The 24328-nt window shown below is 45.5% G+C and overlaps 1 protein-coding gene across 3 annotated transcripts in view; it reads left to right on the top strand.

The window, feature by feature from the left end:
* LOC146183562 (uncharacterized) overlaps positions 1 to 13385 on the top strand; it is a 196957-nt gene extending 183572 nt beyond the window's left edge. For all 3 annotated transcript variants that reach the window (XM_084609149.1, XM_084609148.1, XM_084609146.1), the window contains 2 exons: positions 2072 to 2176; positions 12755 to 13385. In XM_084609149.1, the coding sequence (XP_084465275.1) occupies positions 2072 to 2176; positions 12755 to 12880 (231 nt within the window). In that variant the 3' untranslated portion in view covers positions 12881 to 13385. The remainder of the gene's footprint in view (positions 1 to 2071; positions 2177 to 12754) is intronic.
* The last annotated feature ends 10943 nt before the right edge of the window (positions 13386 to 24328 follow it).

Here is a 24328-nt window from a genome sequence, read left to right as displayed (position 1 = left end):
CCCTTCTGAAAGTAGCTACATTGCGGGCTCCAGGCAGTCGTACGAATGTACCTGGGGGCCATCTTTCTTTTAAGCATTCATTTGTTGCAAGTTGGTGGAAAATGTTCATGGTGTAGACATGTGCTTCCACTGTGTTTGGGAATCATTACATTTTATGTTGTCACTGAACTGCAGTAAATGCCTTTAACGGCTGGACATCGAGGCAGGCTCTAAAGGGGCCTGCCAACAATAAGGAAAGCCGATGATAGTGATATTGAAACGCCTATCATCCCCTGCAGAAATTTTCGATTAGCATGTGTAGCACCAGAAATATGGGCAATTGAAGACTGCTGCTGCATTTACCCTCAGCATACACAGGCCCGAGCTGGAAAAACGAGCCATTTCCAGTCAACCTGGCTCAGTTTACATTTATTTTTGCTGCTTGCCCCCCTCCTTTTTTTCATCAACAGCTAGACAGGCTAGACAGCAGAAGAGAAGGTGCAAAGAGAGACGCACCACACTCTCTCGCCAGGTAGGCTAGCACCTTGCTTCACGGGTGAATGCGGGGCACTGCATGCTGCTGCACAGCGCAAAAGTGGGAACGTTTGAAAATGTCTAGCAAATGAACTGCACACTTTTGTGGACTTGTACGCATGCTTATTGGATGGCATGCATGCTCTGTAGAAGTTCCTCTACATAATGCACAAATTTGGTGGCCACTTTTTGAAACCCTCTTCTGAGGAGCCTTCAAAATTAGGCCCACCAAGACACAAAATCGTTTTGTCGGCGCAGGCTTTCAAGGACTCAGTATCTCATACACTGTCCACCATGTAAGGAAACTCAGAGGAGTGAGGTGCTTCTCTTTGCAGCAACACAACTGCACTGCTCAAGTAGTCATCAATAGAAACCAACTTTTTTGTAACAACACAGCTCGTAGGAGCAGTGAAGTACTTGCAGCTACCTGCAGCAGTGACTTCAAGCGGCGTTTTTGGTTTAGGTGCGCCTTTGCTTACACAGCTGTTTGCTGGCCATCAGGGTAAATTTTATGACATGGCCATGCAGAGGGCTGGACTGTCTGCCATTTCACAGTTACAGCCTCGCTAAATAGCTGCAGCATTGGTAGCGGCCCTGACCGCACACTACTGCTCTCTGCAGCAGTTGAAGATGCAGGGCAGCCAAGCATCGCATGTCATTTTGTGGTAGCTGCAGGCACTTCGTGGTTGGCTGGTTGTTCTTCATCATCAAGTGCCTATGACAACAGGCTAGTTTCAAATTGACTGCATCCTTTGCCGGGGCACTAACCTTTATAAACATAAACAGCATCTCATGTCTTTATTGATGCACTTTAGCTCGGAATGTTTTTCACAGACATGGTGCACTGCTTGCAAGGCGCCATCTTTTTGTAGAATCACTTGACGCCATAGTTCAAGCCCCGCTATACTGCTGGAGTGCAGTCAGGGGCTCGGGCTCGATCCGAGCCGCAGAGGCTGAACTTTGGGGGGGGTGAAACATAAGCCGCTCGTGTACTGTGCGATGTTAGTGCAAGTTGATGAAGCCCACGTGGTTTAAATTATCCAGAGACCTGTACTACGGCACCCCTTGTCACCCCTGGCCTAAATCACTTTGGGACATCAAATTGCATAAACCATAGAAAGTAACCAGTCGTATCGTCAAGCAATCCTGTTCCTTCGGACGTCACCAAGAGCTTTTTCTCAGGATGCGTCTTGTACCCGGAGTTGCGGTGCCAGGACATAGTTTTTTTTTATTATTTTTTTTTTATCTTCTGGGTGACAAGTCTGATACACGCATAAAAGAGATATTTCTTGGCAATAAAAACACCACCAAACAAGAAACCCTACTAAGCTTTTTAGTCAACGAGAAAAGTTCGAAAAGTAAATAGCTCAAACAGTGCAGAAAAACTAGCGTATGCATGTAATGTATGCCTTCTTTTTTTTAATTTCCTGTGTGTAGACTCCTCACATGTTTAGAGCTTCTCTTTCAAGGTGTGTTTCGTTTGGCTGGCTTTTGTGGGTAGTCTGGTACCTGAGGTTGTGTGAGGTGACACCATCATAGTGCTGCTCCTTCCTCGCAGGATCTAGAAGGCTCAGCTCTGGATGAGTCGGCAGAGCGTGTGTCATCACAAAACGATTCCTTCTCCAGGGGCAGCAACCTGTACCCTCTCAACTCTGTGAACACGGTCAGTACCACCAAACCTCTCTGCATGGGGAACCTGCTTTAGCACAGGGGTAGCAGGACCATCCTCGAAAGAGCAGTCATTTCCAAAATCAAATGGTGCTACAAAAATGGCATTGCATCTACACTGGTTGCCAACCAAAGTGTGTTAATCACAGTGCTTTTAAAGGGGTCAGTACTAAATTTATCTGGAAAGTCTAGCAGGTTGCTTTAAGTTTTTACTGTTTGCACTGTTCATCATGCTTTGTATGTGGACTCGAGCATATTAGGGCTTGTGCTTTATCAAAGGTGGCTTTGTTGCTGGAAAAGGAGAAGGAATTAAAACAAAAGAGCATGTTCTGATAATTGTTGATAAGTTTGCAGTTTAATTGCCTCAGTGTACTTTTCTGTGTAGGATCTCTGTGCTAAAACCATCCAGTCATAACAGTTGTAACTTTATGTGAAACAGGGGGGCCGCGTGTACTGTGATGCAGTTCTAAAGCTCTAGAGTCGGACGTTACAAGCAGTGGTGAGGTTACAGACATGCTCGTACATGAGCATGCTAATCCGAAAGACCTAATAATGGTGTTCTCAACCATTATCTGGTTTAGGCCAGAAGCTGTGCAGTTGCAGGTTTCTTGAAGCACACTGTTAAGTCTTTCAGCTGATTAGTGGTTTACCTTTTGTTGAAGGAATTAGTAACGTGGCGCAAGCAGAGTAGGTAGTAACCAGTTCTCACAGTTTTAGGACGCAGTGATGCAGTGGATATGCATGGTACATCTCTACACCAACGAAGGGCACAGTCTTTATGTTCAAAAAGAAGAATGGATAATGTTGTCTCCTGATGGGCATTCCACTCCTCATTTCGTCTTTGCTTTGAGGTCACTTGCCTCTACAGACGAGCCTCGTGGCTCATTTTGCATACTAGTGTACTTGTTTTTTTGGTTTTTTTTTAATGGCACCGTAGTCAAACAAGCTAGGTTGGAGAAAAGGGTCAAAGGCATGTAGCACAATTTTGCTTTTCATGGTTTGAATACAGTTAAACCTTATTGATATTTTGAAAATATTACTCCCCACAAAAGGCATCTGCAAAAGCAGATGTTTGAGGCTACGCTTAGCTGTGCATGGGCAAGCCAGCGGTGTGCAGCATTTTAGCATGACGCCAAGGTCTCAGCTGCGGACAGTTCTTACGCTGATGGTGTGAGGCTAAATGAGCTAGAATAAGCTAATGCCCTAGGTACTGTGCCTGGCCTGCAGGCTCAGCAAGAAGTTGGACAGGGGAAGGGTAGTGGGATGGTGGGGGTTTGGGGGTGTTGTCCAGTGCAAGCTCACGGAACTCACATGAGCAGCTCACAGAACCCCTGGGTTTCGCAGAGCCCAGTTTGAGAACCCCTGCGTTGGAGGCTAAATGAAGTGGCGTCCGTGTGCTGTGCGATGTCATCGCACTTTAAAGATCCCCAGGTGGTCGCAATTACGCCGTAGCCCTCCACCCACGGCTTCCTTTTCTCTCTTTCCACTTTCAATCCTACCTTCCTTCCTTCTCTTGTGCTATGTCAGCGCACTTTAAAGATCCCCAGGTGGTCAAAATTACTCTGTTACCCTCCAGTTCGGCTTCACTTTCTCAATTTCTATTTTCACTCCTACTTTCCCTTCCTTTGTGTGATGTCAGCGCACTTTAAAAATCCCCAGGTGGTCGAAATTACTCCGTAGCTCTCCACTATGGCTTCCCTTTCTCTCTTTCTACTTTCATTCCTGCCTTCTTCCCTTCCCTTGTGCAATGTCAGCGCACTTTAAAGATCCCCAGGTGGTCGAAATTACTCTATAGCCTTCCACTACGGCTTTCCTTTCTCTCTTTCCACTTTCACTCCTACCTTTCTCCCTTTCCTTATGCGATGTCAGCGCACAATAAAGATCCCCAGGTGGTCAAAATAATTCCGTAGCCCGCCGTTATAGCTTCCCTTTCTCTCCACTTTCATTCCCACCTTCCTCCCTTTCCTTATGGTGCGGTTCAGGTGTCCACAGATCAGATGTGGCAGATACTGCACCTTTCCCTTCCTGTGAACCAATTACAGTCGAGCCCGCTTATAACGAACCTGAGCGTCACGCGGCGTCCGTTCGTTATATCCCGAAGTTCGTAGTAACTGGACCACAAACTAAAAAAGAGAAAAAAAAGAAGTTGGCGGTCAAAACACGAAATTTATTTCTTAGCAAAAAAGTCTGTGATGCTCGTCTGTTTCTGCAGTGCAGATGCGATGAGGGCGATCTCCAGTTTATTTAAAGCACTAGCGTGCTCTTCGCCGAGTCCCTTGGCATAGACAAGTTGTCTGAGGCCCTCTATATAGCCCATTGCTACAGATGTGCTTACGGGTGCTGGCTCAGACGTTTCATCTTCATCTGATTCTTCCGCGTCGCTCTCGGCCCGCACTTCAGAAACAATGCCTTCGTCCGTGCACGGTTCTGCAATATCCGCGTCTTCATCCGCAGAAATAAAATCCTGCCAACCAATGCCAGGGCCTCCCATGTCGGAGTCGACGACGTGCTGCCACAAATCGCCGCCGGAATCATCATCATCGGAGGCATCAGGCCCGACGTCCGGTACTGCGTCAATGAAGCCGGCCTTGCGGAAACAGTTTCGCACGCAAGCGGTCGTCACCTCCGCCCAGGCCGCCTTCACCATCTCAAGGGCTGAATACAATGAAACTCGGAGCGGCAAGTTAGCGGCCGGACGGTCAACGGCGATGAGCAAGCGCTGCACAATGCGGCGCCTATACGATGCCTTAAAGGAGCGTATTATGCCCAAATCAAGAGGTTGCACTTTAAAAGTGGTATTGGGCGGCAGGAAAGGTACAGTCACTGCCGTCAGAGACGTTTGCACGTGGTGCGCTGAGCAATTGTCGAGCAACAGCAGCACGCGCCTGCTTTGCCTCTGCATGTCGCGGTCAAACTCGCCCAGCCACTCTGCGAATAAATCCCGTGTCTTCCAGGACTTAGTATTGTGCCTGTAGCGCACGGGTACATGGTTCCGAAAGCAACGTGGCTTCTTGGATTTTCCGATTACAAACGGCATGCGCCGGTCGCTGCCATTCATATTAGTGCACAGAAGAACTAACGCGCACTTTACTGTGTTTACCGCCAGCGCATGACTCCCCTTTCATGGAGTGCGTCTTGTCTGGAAGCATCTGATAAAATAATGGTTTCATCTGCGTTATACACATCCTGCTCCGCGTAGCTTGCAATAATGGCTCGGTTTGTTGCAAGCAAATTGGCAACGTCCTGGTCACTTACCGAACGCGCCTCACCGACAATCGATTTAAAAACAATCCCATGCCGCACTTTGAACCGATGTAGCCAGCCATTGCCTGGGCAGAAGTCGGGAAAATCTAGTAGGAATGCGAAGTCTTTGGCTTTGCCCAGCATCATTGGTCCACTTATCGGAATGTTGCGAGCCCGTGCGTCGACGAACCACATCAGCAGCGCATCCTCTACGTCCGCATAGGTGGCCTTCCGCAGACGCTTTCTGTCCGCTGTGTTGGCGTAGAGCTGGCGATCTTTTCCTTATTCTTCAGAATTGTTGAGATGGTTGATTTCGACACGTTGTATTTCTTCACCAGCTCGCAATTTTTAGCACCTTGAGACAGTTCCGTCACAATTGCTCGCTTCATTGCCATGTCCAGCGCTTTTCGTTTCGTGACCGCTGGAGGCAGGCAATTTCCGTCCGCCATCCCGAATTATACGACTCAGGCCCGACAGACGAAGCGCTCACACCACACACACGAAAATGACAACAAAGCGCCGCAACTGACGGAGCACGTGCGCACATGTGCACGTGCGACAATCACGCGAGGCAAGCGAGGAAGTGCCTAAGGAATGGAACGGAACGGACACACAGCGGGGCATAGTATGCAGCGGGGAGACCAATGAGAGGCATCCCTGAGCATCAGTGCTGCCACCTGTTGGCTCCTACCGTAGTTGCTTTCAACCGCCCATGGCCTCCGGGAGGCCACGAACCGTCGCCGCCGTACTGAATGCAGCGGCATGCGCACGCCACTGCGCATTCAGTCCGCCCGTGCAAACAGTACAACCGCTAGCATATGGAGAGGCCTGCCTCCTGGCGCCCCGCGCCCCTGGCACGGCCGTTCGATGGAACAGCCAGGAAACGAAACGACGAAACTTCGAAGACTATGCCGGCGGCCGGCGCCGTGGAGACAGGCGAAGACGAGGGAATGGCGAGAGGAGAGGGGAGCGGAGTTGCGAGGAGGGGCGGCGAGAGGAGAGGGGAGCGGAGTTGCGAGGAGGGGCGGCAGCGTGGCCTTGGAGGCCACACCACGTGCCGACACTCGTAGGCAGCGCGCTTCGGCGAAAGTTTGTCTTAAGTAGGGCCGTTATAAGTGGGCTCGACTGTATTATCATTATTAGAACCCCTGCTCTGCAGGATCGACCGCACTGACATGCACATATGTCCTTAAAATCTGTTCCCTTCCCTCCGAGAACATCTGTGCCGTCATCACCAAATGCCCATCGAAAATTTACTCTACTGCAAGCCACATTTTATCAGAATGCTTATGATGCTGCGCTTTAAAGATAAATGCCATGAGTTGACCCTACTAGATAGTCTACCTAACAACCCCTGGCACGGCCGCTCAATGGAACAGCCAGGAAACGAAACGACGAAACTTCGAAGACTATGCCGGCGGCCGGCGCCGTGGAGACAGGCGAAGACGAGGGAATGGCGAGAGGAGAGGGGAGCGGAGTTGCGAGGAGGGGCTGCAGCGTGGCCTTGGAGGCCACACCACGCGCCGACACTCATAGGCAGCGCGCTTCGGCGAGCAAAGGGTAGCTCGCTTGCGAGGCTGATTGCGAAAACAGACCAAAAGGAATGAGAGCCCATCGTTATCTCGTATCGGGGCGCCGGGTTTACGCCGTCCGTTCGCTGTAACCGATTGGCAGCGCTCATGGACGTTCGTTATACGTGCGATCTTGTGCCATTGAAGTAATGTATATTTTGGCGGTCGCTCCGGTCTCGTTCGTTATTAGCGAAAGTACGTCTTAAGTGGGGCCGTTATAAGTGGGCGCGACTGTATTATCATTATTAGAATCCCTGCTCTGCAGGGTCGACCGCACTGACATGCGCATATGTCCTTAAAATCTGTTCCCTTCCCTCCGAGAACATCTGTGCTGTCATCACCAAATGCCCATTGAAAATTTACTCTACTGCAAGCCACCAGAATGCTTATGATGCTGCGTTTTAAAGATAAATGCCATGAGTTGACGCTACTAAATAGTCTACCTAACATCCCACAAGAAGTGACCCTCTGCCACCATGGTACAACCTCCCCGCAGTATGTGACATATTTAAAAGGCAAACACCACAGGAGTACATATTGTTTGCACTAGAAGGAAAATATGATAGCTGCACAGAAATTTGTACTGACGGCATTGGGATCATGAAAAAAGGGGGTACTTAGAATCGAGTAAATATGGTAATTAAAAGCACATCTCAGAAACATAACATACAGTTCTGCTGGAGCCCTAGACATGTTGGTATTGACGGCAACGAGAAAGCAGATGCATGCGCTGCGCAAGCACGTCTTAGAATAAAACCCATTTTAGGAGAATGGAAGATGTATAAACATCAAGAACATTTTATAGAAGTCATTTTATGCCACTTACGCATCAGACACACCCACCTTACTCATAATTTCTTACTGTTGAAACAAGGCTAACCTCTCTCTCAAAGGTGCAGTAGTGCATTGACAGCAAACCACATCTTAATTCTCTGCACAGAACTTGAACTAGGAATAAATATACATTATTTTACAGCAAACATAGCCCATCATATCCCATGCTACTTTTAGGTGAACAAGCACTTGTTGATTCTTCGCAAATGAATAAATTCCTCAAAAAAAGCCAACATATTAAACAAACTATAAATATCTGACTATCCTACCAGTTTCTTCTATTCCTGTGTTTGGTGCATCATATCCTTGGTTGCATTTGTGCCATATAACTCAATATTGGCCTCGAGATCGAGCAGAGTCACCACCTTCGGCACAGCAGCGAACCCTACTCAGTGTGGATGCGTTTTCACGTAGCGTGCACAGTGATTTACACCTGCATGTGCACCCTGCACAAGCATTGTTTCCCGGTTGGTGCAGTTTTGCTTACCTATCTGCCTCTTGCAAAAGAAATGCGAACAGGTTATCATCCCAAGCGCCATTTAAAAAAAACAACAAAAAAAACGTCCATGTTGAGTATGCCATACTGGATAAGGACATCATCAGTCAGTCTACGGTGCTTGAGATGGATTCTTTTATGTACAGTGTCTCAGACTAAGCAATGCTACCGTTAAGCACCATATAAAAGCAAAACAGGTCGCTGCCGTCAGTACAACTTAAAGCAAATGCTCAGAAATCATATACTCCCATTTTCGTTTGGAATACCACAGCTACTGAAGCATGCGACCGCAGACTGCCGCATAGCAGAATGCAGTTTGCACAGGCCACTCTGTGCCTTCTAATGCACAATCGACTTGTTTGAATATCTTCCTCTAATTCTTCTAATTTTTCTTCTTTTTTTTCTGTTAAACCTTCGTCGCGGTGCCTCAGTTGTAGGGCGCTCAACTACAGAGTTCGAGAATGAGGATTCAGTTGCGGCCATTTCGCAAGGCACTCCTTTGCTATGGGATTTGACTGCATGTTAAACAACCCAAGGTAGTCAATAACACCGAAGCCCGCCACTATGTCATACATCAAAGCCGATGTTGCTTTGTTGCATTAAACCCCATATGCTTTTTTTTTTTTTTTGATGAAGGCTTCTGCACATTCCAACAGAGCAGTGAGCAAATATTGCTGAAGGGCAATGCTCGAACATTTTGGAAACATATCGTTCCAGAACCTATAATTGTTACACTAATTACATAATACCTAGATCAATGTACTTCACCGGTAGTCCATTAAAACCCTTTTGTGTCTAAGTATTACTGCTGTCTACCGAGCAAAGTCTGTGTTTCTGAAAAGAGGAGTAAAATAGCTTCATATGGGCTTAACTATCAGCGCTTAGTTTGGGAATAGATGCATTTTTATAATTGCATGATAAGTTGAACCCAATTTTTTCGGGACAGTTTTATATCCGGCTCCTTCTTTGCAAGCTACCCTAATATTTTGCTTCGCGAATGATTGAATCACTGCTCAATAATTGAATCACTGCAGAATCGAGTCCCAGCCCGGCAGTCTCTTTTCAATGGAGGCAAAAAGGATTGTGCCTGTGTACTGTGTGATGTCAGCGTATATATGGAACCTCAGATGGCTGAACTTTCTGTAGCCTTCTACTTCAGCATCTCTCTAGTTCAAGTTGCTTTGGGACATTCAACCGTACAAGCCAAACCAAAGTTGAAAAATGTAACTTGAATGAGATACAAAGTATTTTAGAATTGACACTCTCACTGTAGGTTAGCATTTCTTGGCATAAAGTATGCACAGCTTATTTTTGAATAGTCACAAAATTATGTCTACATTTCAGTAGTCCTAAGTCCGAAGATATTTAGCTACAAATCCAGTACATTGATGTTGATAACAAGGCTGAATGAGAATAGCTTCCTCATTTTTGATGCTTCAGCCCCTACACTAATGCACTGTGGAGAAGCCGTCACAACCTGACGGTCACCATGTGCTTTCTCTTCATGCTACATTCCCCAGCTCCGAGGCACCTGTGCTAAGCGCATAGTTGTAGTTGCCAAATGGTCTCACCCCCCACCCCACATGCTCTTAAAGCTCTGCAGAGAAGCCACTGTGTTTCTTCCGTTCAAGTTATGTCTCTGCGGGGTCGGGCCTCTGGTACGTTGGCTTGTTGTCTTTCCTTGATGCTTTGCCAGCTCATATGTTAATACATGGGAGCATATTAAGGGGGAACCCTGGTCATAAGACAATATTTTTTATTTACTGGAAGATTTTGATGAAAGTCGCACTATTTATTCAGCTTTTTGTGCCAATTTCAAATATGTACAATAAGTTTATGTAAGCCATTTAGTTCTGAAGATATTGAGCACTTTATGTTCTTTGTTTGGAGGCGAGCTGTCAGTAAAACTACAGGAGTTATAATGAAAACTGATGTATCAAATCAATTTAGAACACACACAGAATGCAAAAATCAAGATTGAATGTCCTGATTTCATTTTAACCAAAGTTACAGCTTGTCAATGTTCAGAGACCAAGAAGCCACCTTGACACTTCAGAAAACATGCAATTTTTAAAGACTTTCCTCATTAAATACCACAAATTCATTTATATTTTTGCACTGTACATGAGTTTACCTTTCTGGTGAAAAAGGAATTATAGCAATATCATAAGTAGAACCAGAGATACCGCACCACCAAACAAGTACCGTCCTCAATATTTTGATTTTGAGAAATTGATGAAAAACGTGTTGATAAATTTTTAAAGCACCAAAGCTAACAGTAACTCATTAAAGTGGGTTCTGACTAGCTTCTGATGTCAATGTATCATTTACTGTTGATATAATTCGCCCTCAAGGAATGAAATTTCCGGCGAATGGAATGCATGGTCCGGAGGCAGCCACCAAGACGAGTGCGTTTGCATCATGACCTTCGCAAAAGTTGGTGCCAAGTTCTGGCGCGCGATCGCCATTTTCAGTTTCATGCTGTAAACGCAGTTGGCCTGCAACTAGTGTTAAGCGACCGTTGCTCGTCTTGCACCGCGTAGCATTCAGAAGAAAGTTTATTTCGGCAAGATTTGGGATTCCACGCAATCTTCTCGATGTTCCGCGTGTCGTGGGACGCTGCTTCACGACTGCCGCTGCAGCTGGTCGCGGCACTGCCTCACAGGGCGATCTATCCCAGCATTGAAAGCTGTACTTGCTCATCTGCACCATCACGATTCCGTACGCGGTAGACCGTGCCGCTCCTCGCTGTCGCACTGAGCACGACCGGCTATGCTACGCCGTTATCAGGCCATCGCGGACTTCGACATTGATTGCAGATAACCAGATGAGGCGATGCAGCGTCCCCGGCGCGTTTATCTCCTTTCGCTACTTTTTTGAGGCTAATAGCGAAGCGTGAATCTTAATATTGTGCATTTCACGTTGTGGTTACAATGAGGGAACGGCGCTAGGCCGACTGGGCCTGCAGTAGAGACGCTTTCAAAATGGCACCGGACCGAGAGCAGTCGACGCCGCCAGCCACCCAAAGCTCGCCATTTTGCTCACGTGCAGTGGGAGTCTAATAGCAGGGCGTGTTTCACGCGATTTTGTTCCTTCGGTGGGCGCGCTCAAGGTCACCAACCGAGATATAGGAATGGCCTGAATCGTGATCTTTCGAATGACACCAAGATTATGCCCGCAGATCGCATATTTCTCGAACTGTGAGAGATCGAAATTCAGCGCGATTTGACCTCAGTTTAAAGGGCCACACATGCAGATTCTCGTCTTTGGAATGCTGTAACGGTCAAATTAGGTGATATTTTTCAACGGAACTTCTGAGATAGCTGCGGAAAGATCTCAGAATCGCAAAAACGAGAAGAATAAAAATCCGATTTTCTGACCGATTTCGGCGGCAAAGACCCGGGTCCCCACTTAACCAGGAGAAAAATAATGTAACAATAGGAGCTCTAGGAACTATAGATACATATTGTTACAAGGCAGCAAGCCGTTGAAAGCAGGAGAATAGAGAAATGTTTGATGACCGTGAGATGACGTTTAATGTGTGTTGGCGGCCTAGAGCGAACGCTCCTGCCCATGCCACTGCCCTGCCTGCTTCTTCCTCCTTCCTAGTCCATAACAATATCAACAAGGTTCTAAGAGGCACTTGAGTAAGGATGGACAGTTGGGCGAGTTGGTACATTTGCATAGTGAGTGGTACAGCATGAAGACACAAAGCACAAAAGAAGAGAAGCTTTGAACAAGTGACCTTGACCTAATGAAGTGTAATGTTGACCATTCCGTAGTGTAGATAGAAATGACAGTGTTACAGGGACTATCACAGCTACTCTCAAGGCAGTGGTTGAGCATTCCCCTAATTCAAACCATCAAATCGTGCATAACCATGCCTAATGAAGCTTTCGGTAGGATCCCTAAGTTCAAGCCATGCTTAAACCTCCTCACTTTTTTCTGACTTAAGTCCCACGAAGTTGATCCTTAGTATTGCGCACTAGTTAGCTGAAGCAGTGGCAGTGGCTGTATTAGCTTGCTTGCCCTCACACAGTCTGGGTACATTGTGGCAGGAAAACATGGAGAGCACTGCAGCTGCATGGAGTGGCTTATTTGGTGTTTCTTTTTTTTTTCACAATTGTAAATTTCTGCTATGCAAATGTCAGTGGAGCTACAAAGGGCCTAACAGTTGCTATTTACACTGGGGCAAGAATCGGACTGAACTGTGCTGGGCACCCTTGAAGGACAACTGCAGGATGAAACTTGACCGCATTGTTTATCAGAAAGAAGGAAGATGAACACGAGCGCTAGAAATAAGGAAGACAAACTTTACTCCTTTCTTTAGGTTCTGTCCTTTGTGCTTAAACAGATAATGGAACAAGAGCTAGCCCAGCTGTTAACTCTTTTTAAATAACCTTACTTGATGCTGTCTTATTTGCCTCAGGTGTGCTGGAGCCCAAACTACACAAGCGCCTCCTGGCTGGTGTCTGCAGGACAGGCTGGCCTGGCTCGGCTCTCGTATTTTGGACATTATGGTCGGCGTATGGCAAAGAACCTCAACATCTCTTAACACAGCAACCAAAGCTGTTTGAAACTTGAGGCCTTTGCTTTTGGTAATGGCCAAGCACTATGTCACAGTTTTATCAAATAGACTTGTTTCTTATGTCATGTGTTATTTTTGTCAGTCCTTTGAAACTTGCTAATGACTCAAAAGCCATAGTCATAGTCATAAAAAGCCATAAATGAACTTGGAAATGCAACGCATCACCATTGTGTTGCATTCAATATTCATGTGCTGGAGCCTTCCATTTAGGTTTTTCTAGTTGCAGCCAGTGCGCACTCCAGTCCAGCTTATAAAAACTGCTCTGAAGCAAGAAGAGCAGTTGCTGATTTGGTACAAGATGGGTCAGTTGCTTCAAAACAGGTTCTATCAAGCTCATAAATTGCAAATTGGAGGAATATTTTAATTTCGAGCATCTGACATACTGAAGTCTTTTCCATTTTCCGCAGCATGCATCTTCTGGGAACATCTAAACTCCTCAGAAATGCTCGTGTAGATCGTTTTTGTTTGTGTACACCGTACAAAAGTGGTATTTTAACTACTCTGGAAGTTTCCAAATGTAGATTGCTTCCGTATTGTTGCAGTTACCATTTGTGTGGGGCGAGGTGTACAGGTTTGCGTATATGCACCGTATAAGTCGGGCCGCCAACTCACAGCCCTCACTGGCCTAAAGGAAAGGCATCGTGGATGATCAGCATGATTTGTGCAGCAGTGTATGCATTATTATAGTATCTGACGTTTGTATCTTATATACACATCTTCAGTTGCTAGATGAAGTGAGCCATTTGTGTCTTCAAATTTGCGTCAGCACTGCAGTATTGGGAATTCTCAAGATGTCTAGATGAGTAGTGGGCGCAGTCGTTTGTAAGGCATATGCAGGTAGTGGGGGGCTCTGGAGAGTGGATGTTGGCACATGGGCTGACGCACCTTCCAGGCCTGCAGGCAGGTGAAACTGCCAATGTTCATCTGGTTTCGAATCCTGGTGTGATGGATGCTATGATGAAGATTACGCACATCTACTCGCACTATCTACCGCTCGCCTTAGAAAGTGGGCATCATCAGATTTACTTTTTATTCACAAAGCTTCATGCATATTGATTTTGACGCTCGCTCACGTGGGGCAGATATCAGTGGCCTAGCCAGAACTACTTTATACCCTGTGAATAGGCACATTCTATGTTTAGGCCTCACCCGTAATAGTGGATTGTGACAACATCGATTTATACTTGTCAGAATACAGCATACAGTAATGCATTAAATGCCTAAGTCACTAGAAATGAGCATTTTTGAAATTTTCACACCTAAACCAAGCACTCTATTCTCCCTATTAGCTAGGTTCCCAGGTTGGCAGTGTACCGAGGTTTCCATTTAGCTTGTCAATGTGTCTAGCAGCATCTAAGTTTTGCCACTTGTTTGTTCAACTGCTTCTTCATTCTCCAGTGTTAATGCACAGAGGCTTGAATGCTTTTTCTCCTCCTTTCTAGCTGAGTGAACGCTTCCACAATAGGCGTGACTGCTCAAAATCTGCACCTTAAAGCGAGCGACACTGTAGAGAAGCACTGAGTCTAGCTACATTAAAAGATTAGTTTGACAAGATGATAAACATGTCAGTATTATAGAGGACAGAGCTTCAATAAGGCATAGTAAAAGACCTTCTACTTGCTATTGCTAACTGCAAAAACACTTGTCACACGTTCTGTTTAAAGGCCATAATTCTTTGGTTCCTCATGCCCTGCTATGGTGACATGCAATTGCCATTGTAACATGACAAAAGTGGGATGTTAAATGCTGCTTGCTTTGCATGCGACTGACTCTGCCTGCATGAAGCTCATAAGTTTTCAGAGACATTTGTGTCTTTGCTGAACAAGGACTGCCTTGCCTTGAACGGATGGTGTCGCATGGAGTTTAGAATACAATATGGTGGTGCCATTTGTTAATATTCTTTGTAACAATAGGTCGTGTCTTATTTCCATGTTGAGCGCTTTAATTTTTTCTGGTAATCATAAATATCTCGTATTGCAAAAATAAGTCGCATTCCTCACATTGCGTGAGGGTGGTTTTGGGGAAAACTTCTGGGGCATTCAGTTACAATTTTATTGGCAACAGAATAGTCTTTCTGTACTCAAAAAAATGCTGATGGCTATCTTGCAGGCCAGTCTACTGGTCTAACATCACCTTTTGCTTCCTTTCAATGTTCTCTTAAGGCACCAAAGGCTTATGTAACCAAGAAGCTTAGGTGGCAGTGTGTTTGCAAGGCTGTGCGCTCTATGCTTTAGCCTGCATAGCCATAGTGCACATTGGTATAGACTCAGATTTATAGCAGCAAAAAGCTTTCTCACTGTCTGAGCACTGAAAGAGATGCATGAAATGCGATTTGGACTCTGGAATCAGTGTTACTGAAATCCTGGTGAATAATAAAAGTCCTATGTTCCCATTACTCAAGGGTTCTCTCAATAACAGTTCTGATGAAGGAAACTGTCACGGCTCAAAATGCTGTGAGCATTGGCCTAGTACAAAGCACAACTCTCTCCTGCATGCACTGCAAAGTCGGGGGTGAAAGAATTCAGCATTTTGTTTTTCTGTATATTCTGTGGTGCTGTTCAATGCACAACTTCAGTCGTGCTCCCTACCCGCTAAACTGGTTACTCCTTGGTTACATGCACCTGTCCAAAGCTTCATATGGAAAAGTGATATGCGCGTCATGTGCCCTTGCATCACAGTGTTCATCGGAAATGTCAGCTTTATGATCCAGTCCATGATGGACAAGCAAAGAGGTGCACATTGGTACTGAGTCTGGAACATTGGACAGTGCTGCAGGGAACAGTCTTCTGGTTAGGATAATGCTTTACCCAAAATAGGGCTGCATCCCACAGGGATCTGAACACAGCTTCCAACTTAGAGGGAGAGGAAACCGGTCAATTCCTCAATCAGGCCACTGTGCTCTTTGGCCAACATGGTTTCTGTTCTGAAATGTACCTTTCTGAAACTTGCAGCCTTGAAACATTGTACAGTAACACTACTTGCCAAGAGTTCAGGACTGTGTGCCATTTGGTACAGTGAAGTTGTGTGAATGGAATAAAGCAAACTTGTCAACTCAAGCTTTGACTTCATTGAAAAGCTCTCTGGTTTCAACTGTGAATCGACTCTCAGTTGAAAGATGGTGTTGCTGATTTTTGCCAACTGTGGTAGCCTTTACAGTGTGCCACTGAGATGGTAGATGGGGAACTTGCAGTAGAATTCCTTTAAGACAAGTGCTTCGACACTTGAAGCTGTTAACACATAGGTAGTTAATACAGAATAATAGGTTCCATCAATAAGGTGTCATCCTTAGCTGCTCAATCTACATATGGTACCTTGGTGTGCAAGTGGGAGGGTCTCTGTTACATACACCTCAGTCGTTTACCAAGAGTGGAAGACTATATAACGCAAATTTTGGCACGAAAAAATTGTGATAGGTAAAGAACTGGCCATGAAAAATCTAGACAAGTGGCAGTTTTGTCACGATTAAAGAGCAGCTAGCAAATGATAGAAAGGACATCCTCTGAAAAAGATGCCACCTTGATATAGGAATTTTGAAAAACATTGATGAAAAGCTACAGAAGTGTCTTCAAAGTAAAATAATATTTTCGAACTAAAATAAGGTCTCAATAAAAGGGCTAGCAGTTCAACCTACCATTTGCAATACTATGTAATCATGGAAAATCCCACATATTGAACCGAATGCAAATCCTTTGGCGCTCTCACCAGACGAGAGTAACAGTGGTAGAGAGACAAGGAGGCCTAACCTGCGGGGGAACTCCAGCTAAGTCTATCTGAAGTGCGACCTTCTGGCAGGAGAGGACGAAATGCTCTATCGATTCAACTTGCATGCATGAGTCAAACTAGGGCCCCCATTCCGAGCAGTCTGGTCATGGAGGTGTGCTTTTGCTGCTCTTCCTTATTAGGATATCCGTCCATTTCTTGCCTTTCCCTTGCTGTCGGGTTTAGATAGGATGTTGCGTATCCTACCCCATGTGATGATAAGCCTGTACTAGTCTTAGCAGGCAGCACAACACATGGGAGGAAATAATGAAAGCCGTAACAATAACAAATGGCGAGACTGTCATTCTAAGATGGGGAATGCAAATTCTGGAATGGTACGGGCTCCAGCATGACAGAGAGACTAACTTGGTCAATCTGAGCCAAAGCTGTTGAACCAACCTGTACATTCCACCCTCCTATGCCAAGAAACATGAGCTCCATTCACAACAAAGGGAAAAAAAGACAGAGCCAAAGGTGGGCTTGGTGGCTGTGCCATGGCAAAGACCACTAATCCGCTCTTCCTGACAATGCAGGTGCTTGTCACAATCGTCGCTGCTTTTTGGCTTTTCTGCCTGGCCTGACGACTGCGCCACTGCGCGGTCGGGTTCGTTATCCCTACCTGCGATTTAATTTGGCTGCGGCGGATTTGAGGCTGGCTACGTCAACGTCACCGCTGCCGTCGACACACCGCCAAGAATCTGCCCAACCCTCGCTGCCTCCTGGATCGCCCCATCACAGTCGACATCACCATCTTCAACTATAAAACCGCAGCATCCGTCAACGACACTTCGTAGGCTTGGTGGCTGTGCTATAGTGCCTAGAATATACTAGCTAGTGTGCCGAGGGCGCGCGCTGGCGTGTCCGCCGCGGTGATGCCTTCCCGCCGCCACCGCGGGGCGGCGCTACCAATAGCTAAGGTGCTATCGCTCTGCGTTCGCGGCCTCGGTAGCATAGGCGGCATATAGGTCCGGATAGCGTGCTGCGCTTTTCACTGCGAAACCTGTCTCTTGACGGTTTAAGCGCACTTCGTGTCTAAAAACAGTCTTGGTGGAAGACATTCATACCGTCCTAGTACTGTGCGGAGAAAATCATACGCTCAAATAGCGCTCGAGGAAGCGTTTAACAAATACTGTCTGGTCCATATGTCTGCTATATATCTGTTTTATTTATTCAGCTGAACCGGATAAGGTCTTAAGCAGAACACATATTGACTTCCTGATATCCAGCGAGAGAAGAAATTTGAGAAAACCACCTAAAGTTGACACGTTGGTTACAATAGTTTGTTAATATTTGATTAAACGATCGAGTCCGGCCGGATTCAATATATTGCTAATATTCCGATGACGATTTTATTTTGATCTAGAGCCACTCGATTGCGATCCACGCATCGCGATTGCGGATGTAAGGTATAGTATGCATCTTCCTTCTGAGTGAGCGCTCAGTCAGCCCAGGTGGTTGTCCCGAATTATGGGAACTATATTCTCAGTCGCGATCTAACCCGGAACGGATCGACTACGACTGTTATTGTCCGTGTGACACAGGTATCAGAAAATACCCTTAATATTTTACACTGTTCATTAATCCAAATTTGAATTTTGTTTACTCTTCGGTCTTTTCTTATGGTCCATGGTATATCGCGATGCCGCAGTCAAGTGCTACGAGCGTCAATACGTATACGGGCCTCATGCTTTCGGATAGGTTACGTCGACGCTTCTGCAATTCAGTCATGCTTATTGCTAAGGTGATATATATCAGGTTAGTGACGTTTTATAGCGTCACATTTATGCTACAGAAAAGAAGGGCGATCTTGCTTTTTCGTAACATATATTGCACGCGCGCATGTTTTCAAAGATCGCATATGCGACAATAAACACAAGCAGTCTGAATCTGACTTCAGTTTTTGTTCTTACTCTTTATTCATTTGTTTTATTAGGAAGTCACTTAATTGTTGCTTCATACATAAATTATTATTATTATGCGGTGTGCTTTCTTTTGTAACAGAAGGAAAGGAAAGAAACAAAAGTGGTGATTGTATCACTGATTCTTTTTTTTACAAAGTCTACAATATAGTAAAATTTGAGCAAAAAGGCGCAGCAACAATAAACAAGTAAAAATATAGAAATGCACCGCTAAAGGTTTTGGAGAAAGGCCGCACATATGACACCGCAATAATTTTAAAGTAGTCTGATACCAATTTTTGGTGGTATTTTTTTTTTTTCACTTGCTAATGATGCGCTAGATATTCCTGTATAATTCTCCACGTGGTTTCTCGCTTACCACCGCTAAGTAATTTATAATTTACTTTCTTCACCAGTTTCGGCTTCGCGGTTTCAGCAGCCGAGCGGTTGTTGTACGGTCACAATTGTCTAGGTCACGCGCGGGATTAAAAAAAAAAAAAAGCTTTAACCACAGACTCACTTATTAGCTCCTCATTTTGCGCTTTCAATAGAGCCACTTGTTCTGCGCTCCATGCCAGTTTTCTCTTAGCTCTTCTCAGAGCGCGAGAAATGTTGCAGCATTTATTTGGCTAGTTGCATGCTTTTTCCTTCTTTCTGCGCATCTTGTGTAAGCCTCCGCTGGTATTTGCATTAAGCGCAGCTAACCGCTTCAGAGTTGACGGTCAAGCGACACTTTTTCTGCAAAATATATTCCCATGAATGATATGTGCTTCTTCCTGAATCAGCTGGTTGCAGGCCACATTCGGAACAAAGACCCTCCAGTGCACTCTGCCTATAGATCTATCTTCAGCTTTAGATATTGTTGTATTGTACGCGCTTGTGTTTTTCTTTTCCGAGAATATACACTATTGTGTCCACAGAACTGAGTTCAGGCTTCCATAAGTTATCACTTTTTCTATGTACAAAGTGACAAAGTTCTTTTTCTTTTCTTTTCTTTTTTTTTTTTTTTTTTTTTTTTTTTTTTTTTTTTTTTTTTTAGGCTCGATAACGCGCGTAGGCTACAGATCCAGCAGGTGCTTCGGTTAATTTGGTCCAAGTTGCAGGTATGTAAATTGAGTCAAACGGATCCCGAGGCTCAAAGCTGCACGTCTGCTGCTGCGGGTATGAGTTCTCGCTCGGCTCTTCTGCTGCCAGCTCCTTGGAAACATTGTCAAACATCCTTGACGGTGCGTGCATGGCTGTCGTCTGCACCACTGGCATTATGACACTGCGTTTTTGTCGTTTAGCGGCCGGTTGGTCACAGAGGTTCCTCAACTTTCTTTTCGATGTCTTCTTAGGCAGAAGATGGTTCGGATAATGGTCGAATAGCGTTGACACGGTTTCGGGCTTAATTTGTAGTCTATCTCTAGCGAGCTCGTTGACGATGCCTTTACTGTCACTTTGAACGTTATTTCGATGTAGCTCTCCTCAAAATATTTTTCGCAGACAACACACGTTGAAGTCAACTTGCGGTCCTGTCTTTTAATCAGCCGCTTCCACTACGCAAGCTGCGCAGGGTCCGATGGCACACTGAACATAGAAACCTAGTCCTGAGCGGTAGCCACTCCGACAGAGCGACACGAAACATGTCTTTTCCCTGCCCTGATGCTTTATTTTTAGCATCATTAGTCGTTGCAAATTTAATTATCTCATATGAATGCAAGAAACAGAACGACTAAAACAAAAGAACAGCGTAGACGCGTCCAAAGCGCTCGCACCCACTGATGGCTCGGCCAGCGCAGCTGCGGGCCGCGGCAAATCAAGGGCGCGCCGGCGGCCGACGGCGTCGACGGCACCTTTACGATGAGCAGCGCCCCTAGCGGCCAAAGTTGGAAGGCATCGCCGGCGCGGACACCTCCTCCCATTGAGAGAGCCCTCCGCACGGCACACTAGCCAGTATATTCTAGGCACTATAGCTGTGCCATGGCAAAGACCACTAATCCGCTCTTCCTGACAATGCAGGGTGGTGCACAATATAGCCTATTCGCAAAGAAAACTAGTAACTACTTCTTAGTGCAGCTGCCAAGCCCACAGTGTCTGAGTGCTATCGTTGCCGATTTTGGCGGCTCCCTTCTGTTGTTGTTATCTGGTGATATTGAAACTAACCCCTGTCCTGATTCTGACACCATTCTTCCGAGCTGCAAAAAATGGCTGTGGCTAAAGGTACGTCCGACGGACCCGGTGCGTTTTTCTTCGGGACACGACGGACGGATCCGGGAAATATTTTTCAGAGGTACGGCGGACGGACCCGATCGGTAGGGTTCTTCCGACGGACCCAACGCATTTTTCTCCGATATGGGCCTTGGGATCCGTCGGGAAAGCCGGACGGATCCGAGATCCCCAGATGTGGTTGTAACAACAACATGGTAGCCATATGTAGCCAAATCGAAGTTGGTATGAGGTGTACGTGCGAGGTGCAGGAAGTATGTACTACTGCATGCGTGAAATGTGAAATTACAAAGAATAGTACAGTGGCAAGAATAGTGCCTAGAATGGGTGATATACTACGTGATGGCATGATGATAGGTTTACGTGAGTTGGACCGCGGCAGGGTCGCAAGCGCATGTAATCGCGGTGTTGACGGCCAGCCCGCGGCCCGCAGGCCCGCACATTTGGTCCTCGTTATCATGTGCATTAACGTCTACGACGGTCGTTATGTAGTTATGTAGTTTTGATTCTTCAAAGTTTCGTCACTTCCATCTGTGATGAGATGCGTCACGTAACGCATCGCTTTCTGCTCGCATTGAGGTTTGGTGCTGCAAGTTCTACGTAGTCGCTGAAAAAGCTGGGTGCCGCCGGCGTGTCTCTAGCCCAAGCATCGCGTCATTCGTGTTTGTTGGAGGTGTGGTTTGTGCTTACCGTGAGATGCTGTGATGTACGGATTACGTCCTACTAGAGTGCTGTGTGAGACTACGAAGAGTGCTGTGATGAGTGCGCCGATGTCCGGACGGACATCAGTGTGTCCGTTTATGATCGGCGATGTTGCACGTGCACGTCAGTGTTTATTAGGTGCAGTGGTAACTTATTTACACGCGCTGTGCAACAATCAGACGAAAATAAGTCATCGACAATTTGTTAGCCTGCACTACAGAGCTCAAAAACTCGGAAAATAGGAATGCACATGATGCAGTTTTCGCATGTTGGAGCTAGTGGACCGAAAAATAAGTGCCCAGCCCACACCGCCGGGATGCGCATTACTACAGGTGAAATGGGTCAGGTTTCTGTAAAATAGCTGCCTGGCACAGCACCTTCCTAAATGTTCAGGCTTTGTACTATTGTTGAAGGCCACTTTATCATTAATAAAGGAACGAATATGCTTTATGTGTTAATGACTAGTGCTTTTTCAACATATGTTCATATTTTTTTTCGTTTTTCCTTAGTTTTCTTTGTTTTTCATGCTAGAAAAACACAAATAGTACACTTTTAAACTTGTCAGTCCAAAGCTGAACATGAATATCTGCCATGCATGTGACAGCTTTAATGCTAGAAAGGTTGACGTGTATAGCATGTACGTAGACGCTGCGACATCTTAGTGGCACATTCGGCTACTTGCCCCAAGGTGGTGATGTTTAATGCCAGTGATGGCAGTCACACTTTGATGCAGGTGAAATGCAAATGCTTCTGTTTCCTGCAAGATGTCAACGCAAAGTACAAAGCCTGGGCAGTCAAATTAGCCTGGGGCTCTCCACTACGGTATTTTTCATAGCTACATATGTCACTTTAGGATGTGAAACCCTACATGCCACAGGTAGGCTGCATTGTTTTTTAGATTTTGTAACCTCTCATCTATGTTTTGCAACATTTGGCTAATTTTAGTTCTCAAACAGTTGTTAAAGATGAAACCAAAGCAGTTCTTGGCATGGTTTCCTGCTTGGATTAATTTGCTAATTGCAGTTCTTTGAAACTTGCATCAATGCTGGACAGTTCAAATAGCAGGCAGTTGAATTACAGAAATGATGTGGATCGTGCATATCAGTTCGGACAAATGGAAAGTAACGGTCCCCTCCTTGCATGCATAGGTGCCCTTAGACAAATACATACTCGGGTGTGTGATTGTGACGCATATCAAGGGTCAACAGAAGGCCATGTGGAGCCAGTGTGATATTCTTCATGAAGGCTAAAGTAGAATTGTACAACAGCTGCTGTACCATGCAGAACAAAATTGATCGTTTAGTGTATGATTAACTGACCATGAATAGCATCTTACTCAGAGTATGATGTGATATATATCTGGTTTAGCATCCCAAAATAACTACAGCTATGAGGAACACGATAGTTGAGGGCTCCGGTATAATTTCGACCACCTGGGGTTCTTTTACATGCACTGACACCGCACGGTGCATGACGGCCTATTGTTTTGCCTCTATTGAAATGCTCCTGCTCTGGCTGGAACCAAATCTGCATCTTTGGGTTCAGCAGCCAAGCACTAACTACTGAGCCAGCACAATGGGGCCAAGTATCAAAATGCATGCCATTACATTTCCTTCTAGCCTGTGGTTTTCTTCACAGAACTAATGTATACACGGAAAAGTAAATAGCAAGAAAACACTAGTTTTATTGCACATTATATTCACATTTCAGCAAACATTCTCTAGGAAAAAAATTCTCATAATGTTTGCATAGAAACCATGAACATCTTACAAAAAAACAATGCACTTACTCCACTCCAATTATTAATGGACAAGGTTGCATCTATGCTACTACACTGCACTTATCACAAAACCACAAGCCCCATCTGCTTTGGCCAATCACTTGATGAAACTAACGGAGACAGATGTCGCACACCACAGACTGGTCGTCTCGCAACATATCTCTGCATATGTTGCATTTCAATTTCATGCCTTTCCACTTAGCTTCAACTGTTGCCAGCATTACTAGTCACCCATCTTTTCTGAAATTCCTTTTTACGCTGTTGGGATCAGCATGCTTGTTAACGATGGTCTCCGGAATTTTCGATGCTATCATTTTCACATCTTCCTCATCTTAAAGAATGAAGGAAATGACAAGCTTTGAGCAGAAAAAAAAATTAGGGAGCCTCCTAATCTCCACCTGTAAGGGTATGGTGTGCCAGCGTTAATGGTTCTTGTCTGCAGATCCCACTGTGGATTCCCGTTAATTTACATGCCCTTTGCTACAAACATAATTACTAATTCCTTAATTCATGTCTCTGTTATCTCAGATATACTCATTAGCATACGGTCGTAGGCTGCCCTCTTAGGTGATAGACAACCTGGCATAGACCTCTGTAAGCCTCAACCTTTCTTAATTGGAGCTGGAACGTCCCAGAACATATTTCAAATATAACTTTGTAAGCTTGACTTAACAGCTCCTGCCATGTCGTGTGGCCTCGTGACATTTGGCTCGTGGCACTTTTGGCTTGTGCACAGGGGTCATCTGTTAAATACTGGTTAACATGCATGAAAAATACATTTTCACACAAACTGGTGGCAAATGGTCAAGTGGTGCACTGCAGATTCTGAAATGTATACCTATATGCATGCAAGGATCGCATCATCACATAACATGATCAAGAGTTCTATCAGTACCTGTAGTTACATAGCATTTCAATGCCCATTAAAGGACCACCTCAGACAATGGTTGTTGTTACCACAAGACCTGCTCTAACAGCGTACTGACACCATTCCACTGAGCGATGGACATGTATATGCATACCCTAGACAGCTCATGATTGTGGATCTCATTTATTTCTATGACTTCC

Source organism: Amblyomma maculatum, chromosome 7 (assembly GCF_055883805.1).
Source record: "Amblyomma maculatum isolate TAMU_Amacu chromosome 7, ASM5588380v1, whole genome shotgun sequence".
NCBI lineage: Eukaryota > Metazoa > Arthropoda > Arachnida > Ixodida > Ixodidae > Amblyomma > Amblyomma maculatum.
The sequence above is the reverse complement of the archived record's forward strand: the minus strand, read 5'-3'. Positions and strand labels throughout refer to the sequence as shown.